Below are 12454 nucleotides of genomic sequence, written 5' to 3' on the forward strand. Positions count from 1 at the left end.
GTGTTATTTATCTATAAATGGAATTTATTCTGTTAATTACATTATGGACTCGCAAATGGCACTCACGGCCCGAGATAAGCCCAACGGGCCGCGCAATGCATATGTGGCGCCACCTGTTGTCCATCGTAGGCGAGAGATCCGCAACTGCAGCACTGCAGCAGCAGGTGGTGCAAATTCAATTTAAAAATGCATTATAAAAGAAACCAGTGAGAGCATTCCAAAAGGACATGCACTAAGTAATAGAGGGTGGCCTTTAGAGTTTCACCAGCGTCTGAAGAGCGTTTGCAGTTGAAGGTTTTCTAATATAAAACTTCTTGCTTAAAATCAAATATTTTCAACTCAATGCATGAATCCAAATATTTAAGTTTCAGCTGGAGTTTTTACACTGCATGTCTATCTGTGTAACTTATGAAGCTACCCTCTTACAACGAAAAAATGCAATTTTTTGCGCGTTCCGGTATTTGCTGTCCGTATATTGTTGTGCAAACAAACTGAATTTGTCGCACATATGGAACACGGCAATTGGTTGGCGAGATATGCGATAAATAAGATTTATCTGCATTTCAAATTGTTACAGCAACAACAACGAAAATTGGATTACACTCAAAAGCAATGACGCAAAGGGCTCGATATATATTGAATTGTATCGCCGAGATGTTCAATGTTTACAATTTAATGAGTATTGTGGGCTAGGAATAATTTACACACTAACAAACATATACAACTGGAATGTAATTCACTTAGCTATCCTGAAAGACGCATTAAACAATTTTAAAAGTAAAGCGGTGGCTGAAGCACCACTAAAGCTTACTTGCACACTGATATATAATAGACTATAATAGTATATAATTGCATAAATTAACTAATCAAATAACTATGTAAGAATTTTTGGCTAGGCAAGCTAATCAATGCGGATTACTCCAGCACCAACACCACCGCTGTGTGCGCACATTGGGGGCATGAAGGTCCATTTGTCGGTCTCCGGGTCGTAGACTTCAACGGTGGAAAGATTCGTTTCACCGTCATAGCCACCAATGGCCCACAGTTTGCCCATGTTGGCAGCCAACGCTACGCGAGATCTTTTACAGTTCATGGGCGTCACCAGTTTCCAAGTGTCTGTCAGGGGATCATAGCACTCCACGGAACGCAGAAATGAGTTACCACAGTACCCGCCACAGACATATATTTTTCCATTGAGTGTGGCCACTCCCAAGCGACATCGTCGATTGAGCATCGGTGCCATCTTGATCCAGACATCCTCGTTCTGATCATAACGCTCTACAGAATCAAAAATTGACAATCCATCGTGGCCTCCCAACGCATAGATATAACCATTCAATTGCGTTACTCCACCCGCTGAACGATATTTCATCATTTGGGCCACCTGAAAGCATATCACACATGAGTATTATTTACATACATTGGTACAATGCCACACACCGTTTTCCACGTATTACTTTTGGGGTAGTAAACTTCGACAGTGTTGAGCGACGTAACCCCATCGTATCCACCACAAACGTAAATGCAATCATCCAAAGCGGCGACACCTACGGCGCTGCGCTTGCACAACATTGCACAGCCCTGAGACCATTTGTTTTTTCGAGGATCATAGACTTCCACTGTCGATAGCCGTTCGGTGCCATTGAAGCCACCGAATGCGTACAACTTGCCGTCTAGGACAGCCACACCCACTCTGGAGCTGTCGAATGCAATCAAATATATCAAAGAATATGTGCAATGGATCTATACAACTTCTAACTTACCGCATCATGGACATTTGTTCACCCATTTTCCATTTCTTTTTAATGGGATCGTAGATTTCCACAGTGCTGACGGATTCACCGGTGCTGGCTAATCCACCTACGGCGTAAATTTGGCCCGTAAAGAACTCACCGCACCGTTGGCGAGTACGAAAGCTCTGAAGCAAGCCTCGGCGCTCGGGCATCAAATGAAAGTCTTTTGCCTCGTCTAGCAAGTCACGGCATTGGTGTGATGAGCGGATGAGTTCCTCCCGTGCCACACGGTCCGCCAGAAATTGAGGTGACAATAGAGGCAGGCGCACTGCCGCCAGTACTTGCGGAAAGAGCTCAGAGCGTTTCTCTTCGGCGAACTTAACCCAACGCATGCAAGCTTCAAATATCACCTCCTCATTGAGCACATTTAATTCATCCCGTCGCATCAGCTCCAATAGCTGTTCGCAGTCAAGTGCCAGGAACTCCTCGGATTGGGAAACCTTTGCAAAGTTTTGATCAATGTACTTATCTGCAGCATCAGTCAACTGCCGGCAGATCATCGAGTCACCAAAGGTGCGAATGCCCAGCACATTATGAGGATGGAAGCGGGAGATGAGAAAAGAAGCACAGGCATCGCGCACATTGGACAGTTGCAGAAACGAAGCGCCAACCATGAGGCTTTGAACATTTTGGTTATCGATTCGAACCTGGCCACTGTACACATAATTGATCAGACTTTCCAGAGCGCTGGGCTCAATCTCCTTCATGGTAATTTCCCGGATACGACTCTCCGCCATGTTGTTCGTGAACATTGCATAAAAATATGGTACTGTGGCAGCTAGAACGACTCGATGGGCCGAGAATGTCTGATCTTCAACCTGCACGCAAAGATTGCACATGCATATGTACAAATGTGTTTAATTTTAGAAACTGGCACTAGATTGTGATAATGCAAAGATAGGGGGATTGGCAACCGACCTTCAGTGTGACATCACACAGCTTTCCCAGTCTTCGTATCTCCTTGAACAGCGGAAAACTCTCGCTAAACAGCTGCTCGTGCTTGTATATGACGGATTGATCCTCCAGTTGATTATCGCTCAGATCCATATTTATGGTCCCAGGCTCATCTGCCAGCAGCAACAACCAAACTCTAGTCCACTTGCGACAAAATACTTCTAAAAATACCAAAATAACAAATCGTTAGGGATGGGCAGAATAACGATGGTCACTGTGAGCCCTCCGATGTATCGTTGATTTCTTAGTATATCATCAAAGAAGTGTAGCTGTGATAATAAATAAATAAACTGTTTTTTTTTTTTTAAGTATTAATTTAAAAGTATTTCCATTAGGAAATAAAAGCATCAAAATATCATGTTAATGACTCTATATTCAATCCATAAAGCTTACAATTTTTGACTGCTGTGCAGTCAGCTGATTTCATGTTTCACCGATTAGTGATGGGTATTTTTAAAACTGAAATCATATATTTAATATTTAATTATGTCTATCTTATAAATATGAATAAGACCTTAGCATATAGTTGGAATAGATGATGATGTGTCTACTTTAAAATATCACAAATACTTAGCGATGATCGTTTGAAAAAACAGCTCATCTTAGCAATCGCTAATTGCGATAGGTAAAGAGTTTATCGCTAATCGTTTATTTGCACATCTGACAAGTTGTTTAAGTTTTATTTGGTACAATTATTTAAGACGGTAGAAAACAGATAAAGACAACACATGAAAGTCTGTTTGTTAGACTTTAAGACAGCAGAAAGGCAACATTGAATATGGAGACATCAAGTAGGGAGACCCAGGTATGTACATGTCCCAAATTCTAATCTACAACGAATGAGCAACGAAAGCAAAACAATGACGTTTCAACTACATACATTAATACTTATGTATGTATGTGCGGTCATGAATGTATTTTTGTATGTTTGCAGAAGAATCCAATCGAAGCTCTAAGTAAAGATGAACTCATCGGCAAATACAAGGGACTACTTGGAATTGCCAAGAAAGCAAAGCAAGCCAAAGATGGTAAATAACTCATGGTACACGTTGTACATGTTATTAATTATTTGCTTATCTCATGAGTAGAGCTCGTTGAAGAAAATCGGCAGCTGAAGGACGCATTAGCCAAGGCAGCTGCGAAGCAGAGCAGTCTCCCAGCAATGCAAGAGATGCTGCAGGATTTCACCGACAAGAACCTCATTTTAACTGAGCAACTGAGCTCCCTACAGCGCAAGACCAAAGAAGATGCCGACCGATTACAACAATATGAAATCGAAAATGAAAGCCTGAAACGTCAGCTGGGGCGTTTGAGCGATGAAAATGATGGTCTGTTAGCGGACATCGAGCGCATGGAGCAGGCCATGCAACAAGTTAATGCACTGGGCGCCGAACAGCGCAAGAATCTTGAGCTGCTCGAACTGGATATTGTTAAAATGAAGGAGGCTGAGGCGCAAAATGTCAATCTAAGACAACAGATCGAAAGTGCAACAGAGGAGGCAAATCAGCGGGCCACTGAACTTGAGGAACTGAAACAAAAGTACGATTCGGTCAAGCAAATAAACTCGGAGCAGCGTAAGAAGTTCAATTCACTTAAAGATAGGTTTATTGACGTGCACCGCAAGTTAAAGAACCTGAAGGAATGTAAGTGCGTTCTGCTCGAAACACAGCACGAATATGCTGCATCAGTATCCAAGTGGCAACAAGAGATTGTTAAGGCATCGCAGCTCCTGTGTGCCAAAATGAACGCCCTGCAGCAGGAGAATACACAGCTAAAGGAACGATTGCAAGCGGCTCAACCAATCAACCAGGTTTCGGGCAATAATAAACGGTTGCTGCAGAAAGTTTATGAAATGGAGCGTTTATCCAAGATAATAAAGGAGCAACAGCAACCGCAGAAGCAACACAAGCAGCAACAAAATCAGCTTCCACAGAATACACTAGACATTGATCGTGTGCTCTCCAAGTTGAGTCGCGTGGAACAGCTGACGAGCATCATCAAGGGACAGCAGATCTCGCAGCAATCAGTGCAACCTGTCAGCACGTTTAATTCAGTATACTTCACTGAAAAACTAAATCAAATGCAACGCCTGTCTCAAGTATTGCAAGAGGAGCGCAGCCAACAGGACTGCGCAATGAATGCAATGAAGCAGCAACATGAGCGGGAGAATGCGGAACTGGAAACAAACTATGTGGAGCTGCGACAGCAGAATGAAGACTTGCAGACGCGATACCAGATGAAGGAAAACGAACATACTGAGTTGCTGGCCGAGATGCGAGAGCTGAACGAGGCGCTAAAGGCGCGAGGAGATGTCATCTCACGCATGCAGGAGCAACATGACAAGTGTCGCAAGGAGCTGCAAACTCTAACAGAAAATCTAACTGAAAAATCAAAGCAGCTGGAGCAACTGCAGAGCAGAATTGACGAAATGGAGCAGCATGAGCATATGAATGGGGATGCCCAGAGCGATGTACTATCCACGTCTACAATCTCACGAGCCGAGGAATTGAATCGCTTGCGCGAACTCGACGATGGCTACGAGGATAAATACAATAAGCTGCGTTCGCTGGCCATGAAGTTAAAAAAGAAGCTGCAAGAGCAAACGCAACAAATCCAAAACATGGAGCAAGCTGGAGCAGCCAAACTGGAGGCTGAAGTGGAGGCCATTAAATCGGCTCAGGTGCAGCTGCAGCAGGACTTGAATGCAGCACGCGCTGAGAACCAGAAACTCAAATCCAAGGACAAGTCAAAGAGTTCGAATGTGTTGAACCTGGAAATTGAGGCCGCCGAGAAATCGCTCTCTGAAGTGAGTGCAAAACTGTTGGCCAAGAGCACAGAATTGGAAGCGCTCAGAGAAACGCTTGTCAGTAAGGAGAACACTATTACGCAGCTTCGCCAGGAGATTAGCATATTGGAACAGGCGCAAGATGGAGAGGCAGCACATTGCAAGCAACTGAAGCAGGAAATCGATAGAATGCAGGCACAACTGAAGGACGCTGTACACGGCAGGCAGGAGGCATTGTTTGGCAAAAAGGAGCTTGAGCAGAGTCTGGAGCAGCAAAAGTTGCAGGTGGATGAAATCCGACTGCAGCTAGCTGAGAGCACCCAGCAATACGAGAGCAAGCTCAAACATTCCCAGGAGCTGCTGAACAACAGTGTTCAACAGATGGAAGCGCAACAAGATGCGCTTACTCAACTGGAGGCAGCCTTGCACCAAGCTGAACGGGCCAATGAGCAGCTTCGCACGGAGTACTCGGAGTACAAGCTTAAGGCACAGGCGGTGCTGAGGAAACAGCAGAACCGGGACTCAGATAAAGAACAATACCTCGAGGCAGAATTGGCCGCAATGCGAGCGAATGAAGAGAAACTGCGCGAAAGCAGGGATGCGAGTACGCTGCGAATCAGTCAGCTCGAATCTCAGCTGGAAGATCTGCAGCGCGACAACACACATCTGCTAGAGCGCAGTCGAGAGCTTCTGGCCGTGATCGATGAACTGAAATCTCAAAATGAGGCCCTTACGCAGGAGAATCAACGACAGCTGCAACTGCAGCAGCAGCAACTGGTGCAACATCGCCTGCAGATCGAGCAGATGGATGATGTGCATCAGATGCGTGTTGCGCAGCTGCAGCAACAGGTCGAACAGCTCGAAAAAGCAATAACCACCAATCCGACAGCCGCACCAGCGCCTGTGCCGGCAATAGCGAGCCTCGAGTCCACCAGCCCAGAGCAGAGCAAAATTGATTTCCTGTTGGATCACGACACCAGCGGAGAAACACTTGCACAGCTGGCAGCACAGCGCAAAATTTCTACTGCCTCACGTCGCTCGCACGACTTTATGCCCCTGGATGAGCTGTTGAATACATCCCTCAATGCCATAAATAGCGATCAGGTCACGACAATTTCTAACTTTGGACGCAGCGTCAGCACGCAGGACGATGATTTGGAGTTAGGTGGGGGTAGTGAAACGCAAGCGGCACTTGCCGCCACCAAAGAGCGTTTAAGCATACAGGAAAGCCGCGTCCGTCATCTGACCACGTTACTGGCTGAGAATGAGCAGGATCTGGCCAAACTGACGCAAATGAATGATATGCTGAAAGAGGAACTTCGTCGTCAGGAACGATCCGAAGAGCGGGAACAGCACATGCACAATTCAGAATATCTGAAAAACGTATTCCTAAAGGTAAGCTGCTATTTATATTCATATATATCCAATCTGCTATATACAATTTGAACCACACTTGCTCTCATTCAGTTTATCACGTTGTCCAACTCGGATGAGCGACAACGCTTGGTGCCCGTGCTTAACACGATTCTCCGTTTGAGTCGCAGCGAGGTGGAGATGCTTAACTGCGTTGCCAAGGGACAGAAAGGTAATGGGATTTGTGAATCACCGGAATGCTTACTTATTCTAGTTTCTCTTAGTTTCCACAGATGGTAGCAATCGCAGCTGGACGGGATTCTTGAGTGCGTGGAGTGGAGGCGGCAATTCGGCCAGTACTAACAATAACAATTAGCCGTCGTTTTGGTAATTTGGTTTTATTGGTATTATACTTACTTATTAAGGGAGTCGGAGCAGCTGTTATTGGCTAGTTAATCTGTATGTGTGTACTACGTTGTGTAAATCTTGTATATGATTATTGTCACCAAAATTGTATTTATGTACATTCTAATCGATTCCGTTGAACTTCAGATATAGTCCTGTCCTTTATAAATATATAAATATACATATGCCATAGAGCGCCCTATACAGTTCTCTATAAGCAATATACATACATATGTATTTTAAAAACCTATAAATTAAATGTGATTTTTCTGTTTACTTTCGTGAGCGCGAATGCTGAATGCCAAAAATGAGGATGAATAATTATAACAATTGTAAGTATATTTTGTTATGCAAACTGCATTTGTAGATAGTTTAATTTCAAATTCTATTACCATTAAGATCAGACTATAAAATCAATGCTTGCGATTCGTGTGTATGTATAAACTTATAAATCAATTATGAATATTGTATGTATAATCTATAGACTTTATAAATACGAGCTGTAATTGGCTAAACCTATGCGACGTTTTTGCATACTTTTACACTTATAAATTGTATGAATCGAACACAATGATTATACAATTGATATAACTAAACTTTAAAAAGTTAAAATCAGCAGAGAAATCAAAAATCACATTTCGCACATCGCTGCCGCGACGGCGACAAGGCTAAAAACAAAATATACTATTGCCTAAATACTCGTACTAATCAGTTTAGAGACAGTACTGTGGAGCTATTGCCATACCCCCGCATAGTTTCCCACTAGTGTGGCAGGAAGGGGACCACCCGCCGCAAATAGTCGCATCCGTGTGCTATCATAGCAGTGCGTATAAATGGCCGGCACGTATTTGACCTGCTGAAACCCATCCATCTCATCTTCCGGATACTGAAAGAGTAATGCAAGGAAATGCAATTTGAGTTCTTTATGTAAACTACTTACTAATACTTACCACAATTCCTTTACTGCATTTGAGCGCCACGGTTCGCGAAGCGTTTACGCTACTCTCCAAATACTTGCCAGCCCGAATATCGTAAAATAGCAACATTCCCAGGCCGGTGCCCACCGTTAACAAATTGCCTTCAAAGGATGTGGCTCGTATGCCACAGCCGCTATATCGGGATGTAATCTTCTTGATCGTCTGCAGCGTTCGTGCGTCCAGCAATATGGTATAGGAGCGACAGCCGACTGCGTAGAGTCCATCGCTATGATAAGCAATGCTCACATTGTCCTGGCAGTTGGGGAGCTTGCGCGAAAGTGTTTGCTTGAAGGTCTCTGCATTGAAGATGTGTATGTACCCATTTAAAGAAAGAGCTGCGATCTCTTTGAACTCCTTATTGAAGCACAGCGAGCGTATCTGAAAATTCGAATAAATGTCAAGAGATAAAATTCCCCTATATATATTTACATGTATATATATATTTGTCTCACTCGCTGCGCGGTGCGCACTTCCTTAACACTCAGTGGATGTATGGTGGCAAACGTGGGGCAAGATTCCTCACCACCGTCTGGAAAGTCCATATGATCTTCGTTGATGCGCCAGAGGGCCATGCGGGAGTCTTTGGAGCCCGAGACGAGAAACTGATCATCCAACCAGCACATGCCCATTATCAAGTCCCGATGCCCGTTCTCTCCCACACAAACCGGATCCAGAGTTGGCAAGCGATATACAGCAATGTCGGAAGAGTTGCGTGCACCTGTGGCTAAAAATGATCTACTGGGCGACAGCTCTATTGCATGCAGGCCTCCTTGGATCTCTGGATGATTGGCACGACTATTGGAAAGTGTTGGAATAGCGTCAACTCGGCGCATGTTGACATCGTAGACGAGCAGCTTATTGCACTTGGTGCCGAACACCACCTGACGGTTGCTCAGCCATTTGGAGCAGAATACCTTGTTAATGTAACCTAAACTAATTTGCGTCTCGCGCAACATGTCGTGTGTGAGAACATAGCGACTGGTATACTCGGCATTGACGCTGCGACGCTATAAAAATAAAGAGCTGCATTAGTCACTGGCAGCTAAAAAATTTGGGTAGTCTCACATCGCGCAATGCATTCTCTCTGCTTCGCAGATAGTCGCACAAATTGTAGGAAGTATTGAGGACCTCGTCCTGCTGTTGTGGCGTCTCCTCGTCGCTGCCAGAGTCCTCATAGGTCACGAAATCGTCTGGTTTGTCTGGCTTCCGCCTTCGTTCCTGTCTCATCGCTCTCTGCTTAGCACGACGCTCTTCCAGTCGCGAATTCACATGACAGGATGGGTATGTGCCCACAATGCTATCACGTATGGTCTTCACCATGCCATTGAACATTTTTGCGGCGGTCAATTTGATTTTATAACTATTATTTCTTTAAATAATTTTCAGTGATTATTCTCCATTGTCCAAACAAAAATGGTGGTGCGCGACAATCGATTAATGATAAGTGCTTGGGGCGATAACTTATGTTTTATGAAATGATAGCTGAATCCACTGGGTAGTTCATTATAAAATACTTCATCATGGTGGATGACACGTCATTTTTTTATGATTTGTTGGTGTCACAAATTAATGGTGTTAATGAATTTCTACGACAGTAAACTTGCACATTCAGATTAGGTATATACATAAAATAAATTTTTTTAAATATACAAAATTCAAAAGCAAATAAATACTTGCCAAGAAAATTTTACTGCCGTAAAATTCACTTCGATCACTTACTTTGGTTCACTATGCCAGCCCTGGTATTGAACTGGTTATTTTTATATTGTTCGTGTAGTTCATTTTTCTTACACTATGTTTATACACAATATTGTGTCGCAAAAGGATTTCTTACAAACTAGATTCATTGTTTCGGCAACATAATGAATTATCAAACGAAGCGCATTATGCGCCAAAATTCAGTGTCCATTGCGGCCAGTGAAGCGATTGGCGTCGCCTCACCTATTATGGCATCGACAACATCTGCACCCGGCACACCTCAGTTGCAGAATCTCGAGGACAACAAACCTGTGCACGTACATCGCCAGGTGATATTGGTGCAAAGCGGCAACGTGCCGCAAGCTCAGCAGCTGCAGACAGTAACAACTCCGACTGCTAACCAAAATCAAAATCAAACCCAAACTGTAAATATGGCAGCCGCCCAGATTGCGGATGATGCACCCGTCTCGCTCCTCACGGAAATTGCGGACATAATGCGAAGCTTTGGAGACAGCGATCAGCCACGAACTGCCAGCGTGAAGCTGGTAGAGCAGATACTGCAGCAGCAGCTACGTGGAATCTTCAATGAAGCCTCTTTGGTGGCTATGCGCCGCAAACAGAATCCCTGTCCGTCGCAAGCTGACTTCGAGTTCCTGATGCGAAACCATCCCGTGAAGATAGCGCGGATGAGAAAGCACTTAAAGGACATGCGTATATTAAAGCGTTTCCTGAGCATACGTACTGGCAGGCCGCAGGACTTTATGGACGATCTGGAGCAGCCAGACGAGGACGAAGAGCTGGCCATTGAGGTACAAGAGCTGCATGACGAGGACCGCATGCGTCGTTTGTTTCGTGCCGATCGCATTTCCCAAATACTTACGGGTCAGCAGTATCTAGAATTTAATGAAGCGCGAAAAACTTCGTTCTACTGTCGTCATGGCGAGAAAATCAAGAATAAGTTCAGAAGATTTCTGGATTTACCCGCCGATCTGCGCATACCGACGCCAACGATGAACATCTTGGCCTATCTGGCCCACGAGACCATTGCGGCTATTGTGGACTACTCGATCCTGACCCGCTTGAACTCAGATAACCGCACGACGGAGCCCTACAGCCGCGTCACCTCTGCCGGCGGAAGTCCGTCTATGATGCATGTCTGTCCAGAGGTAACACAGGGCCGGGGCATGGAGGTGGTCAAGCCCATAAGCGTGCAGGAAATACACGAAGCGATGCGCCGGTTTCGGCAAATGAGCAATCGCAAAATTGGACGCTATCGCAATTCCTGTGACATTGATTTCAGACGTAGCTTTCTGGCGATTTAAATAGAGGAACTAGATAGATATGCTAAGGAAAAAGTTTGTAAAAGCATTTAATAACTGAATTCTGCAACTACATTACCTTAAGAAATTTAACTTAGTTTGCAGCTTATTGTTAATTAAAATATGTTAAAGATAAATAAGTAAAACGATTAAATTTTATTAACAAATTTTAACAATTGTATTATTCAAAATGAGCATTATTATAAAGTTTGTTTAATTTGTTTTCTGGCTTATTGATATAAATGTTGAACAAATTAAAATTACTTATTAATGAACAAATTAAATTAATTAAAATTAAGCTTAATACATATGTATGAAGAAAATATTTGTTATTAATTTTTGTTTGTTTGGCTTTCGTTAAAACTGCCAATAATATTCTTTTGTTGATAATTATTTTTATCAGTAAGTAAAGCTTTTCAGTTGTTTACGCATTAATATATTTTAATAAACAAATTAAAATAAATAAATATATATATAGATATATGTATTTATTTAAAACTATGCCTTTAAACATGTTTTCGGTTTCTAAATTTAAATTATTCAACAGGCGATAAAAGTTATGCCATAAACATCTCAAGCTAGATTATTATATTCTAGTCGGGTACATTGATCATATTCATAAAATGATTTTGTAAACAAAAGCAAGTTTGAAATTTGGAAGAGAACAGCCATAAAGCTCGTCGGCCCAAATTCAATTGGTGTCTTTACTTTTTATACCCTGAACCCATTTTCAATGGGAAATCAGGGTATAATGGTTTTGTTGAAATGTATGTAACAGGGAGAAGGAGGCGTGGCAGACCCCACAAAGTATATATATTCTTGATCAGGGTGACGAGCTGAGTTGATTTGGCCCTGTCCGTCTGTCTGTCCGTCTGTCCGTCTGTCCGTCTGTCCGTCTGTCCGTCTGTCCGTATGTATGAACGCGTCGATTTCCGAAGATATAAGAGCTAGAGACTTCAATTTTTTTTTAAAATGTCCGTAATTACAGCGCGCATATCAAGTTTATCATTAAAATTCGATAACTCATCCCGATCTTTTTTTATCGATAAAAAACCTTATCGAAAACCAGTTATAGAATTATATCTTCTACACCTTTATTGCTAGAGTCTCCAAATTTTTAATGTATGTTTACATGCAATTTATACAATTTCGGTTTTTGTTAAAATTTAC

At 43.1% G+C, this 12454-nt stretch overlaps 4 protein-coding genes across 5 annotated transcripts; 2 read left to right on the forward strand and 2 right to left on the reverse strand.

Annotated features, from left to right (window-relative positions):
* Positions 1 to 592: 592 nt before the first annotated feature.
* On the reverse strand, positions 593 to 3110 carry KLHL18 (Kelch like family member 18). The gene is made up of 4 exons (XM_018018740.2): positions 2712 to 3110; positions 1764 to 2611; positions 1441 to 1699; positions 593 to 1384 (listed from the first exon to the last, which is right to left on the reverse strand). The coding sequence occupies exons 1-4, from the start codon at positions 2838 to 2840 to the stop codon at positions 902 to 904; spliced, it is 1719 nt and encodes a 572-aa protein (XP_017874229.1). The 5' UTR covers positions 2841 to 3110; the 3' UTR covers positions 593 to 901.
* Positions 3111 to 3323: 213 nt separating this feature from the next.
* Positions 3324 to 7566, forward strand: GCC185 (GRIP and coiled-coil domain containing 185 kDa). Of its 2 annotated transcripts, none has more exons than XM_089462206.1 (5): positions 3324 to 3552; positions 3682 to 3775; positions 3836 to 6927; positions 7000 to 7117; positions 7179 to 7566. In XM_089462206.1, exons 1-5 carry the CDS (start codon positions 3526 to 3528, stop codon positions 7259 to 7261), a joined length of 3414 nt encoding a protein of 1137 aa, XP_089318332.1. In that variant the 5' UTR covers positions 3324 to 3525; the 3' UTR covers positions 7262 to 7566. The 2 variants fall into 2 exon arrangements, with proteins under 2 accessions (XP_089318332.1, XP_017874228.1); XM_018018739.2 differs by having other exon boundaries at positions 3326 to 3552; positions 7170 to 7566.
* A 63-nt stretch (positions 7567 to 7629) lies between these two features.
* Positions 7630 to 9898, reverse strand: DCAF12 (DDB1 and CUL4 associated factor 12-like protein). The gene is made up of 4 exons (XM_018018742.2): positions 9333 to 9898; positions 8720 to 9274; positions 8241 to 8645; positions 7630 to 8176 (listed from the first exon to the last, which is right to left on the reverse strand). Exons 1-4 carry the CDS (start codon positions 9597 to 9599, stop codon positions 8024 to 8026), a joined length of 1380 nt encoding a protein of 459 aa, XP_017874231.1. The 5' UTR covers positions 9600 to 9898; the 3' UTR covers positions 7630 to 8023.
* Spt3 (Transcription initiation protein Spt3) lies at positions 9884 to 11475 on the forward strand. Its single transcript, XM_018018743.2, has one exon. It carries the CDS (start codon positions 10130 to 10132, stop codon positions 11285 to 11287), a length of 1158 nt encoding a protein of 385 aa, XP_017874232.1. The 5' UTR covers positions 9884 to 10129; the 3' UTR covers positions 11288 to 11475.
* The last annotated feature ends 979 nt before the right edge of the window (positions 11476 to 12454 follow it).

Source organism: Drosophila arizonae, chromosome 2 (assembly GCF_054131065.1).
Source record: "Drosophila arizonae isolate 15081-1271.41 chromosome 2, UAZ_ARI_1.0, whole genome shotgun sequence".
NCBI lineage: Eukaryota > Metazoa > Arthropoda > Insecta > Diptera > Drosophilidae > Drosophila > Drosophila arizonae.

Bases quoted from the DNA above. Each gene is read 5' to 3' on its own strand.
- KLHL18 (XM_018018740.2), bottom strand. From the start codon at position 2,840: ATGGATCTGAGCGATAATCAACTGGAGGATCAATCCGTCATATACAAG. The intron at 2,612-2,711 runs GTCGGTTGCCAA...CTTTGCGTGCAG, and splicing joins TGTGTGATGTCACACTGAAG to GTTGAAGATCAGACATTCTC. The intron at 1,385-1,440 runs GTGTGTGGCATT...ATATGCTTTCAG, and splicing joins AAAGTAATACGTGGAAAACG to GTGGCCCAAATGATGAAATA.
- GCC185 (XM_018018739.2), top strand. From the start codon at position 3,526: ATGGAGACATCAAGTAGGGAGACCCAG. The intron at 3,553-3,681 runs GTATGTACATGT...GTATGTTTGCAG, and splicing joins CATCAAGTAGGGAGACCCAG to AAGAATCCAATCGAAGCTCT. The intron at 6,928-6,999 runs GTAAGCTGCTAT...GCTCTCATTCAG, and splicing joins TGAAAAACGTATTCCTAAAG to TTTATCACGTTGTCCAACTC.
- DCAF12 (XM_018018742.2), bottom strand. From the start codon at position 9,599: ATGTTCAATGGCATGGTGAAGACCATACGTGATAGCATTGTGGGCACA. The intron at 9,275-9,332 runs GTGAGACTACCC...TTATTTTTATAG, and splicing joins GAGAGAATGCATTGCGCGAT to CGTCGCAGCGTCAATGCCGA. The intron at 8,646-8,719 runs GTGAGACAAATA...TCGAATTTTCAG, and splicing joins AAGTGCGCACCGCGCAGCGA to ATACGCTCGCTGTGCTTCAA.
- Spt3 (XM_018018743.2), top strand. From the start codon at position 10,130: ATGAATTATCAAACGAAGCGCATTATGCGCCAAAATTCAGTGTCCATT.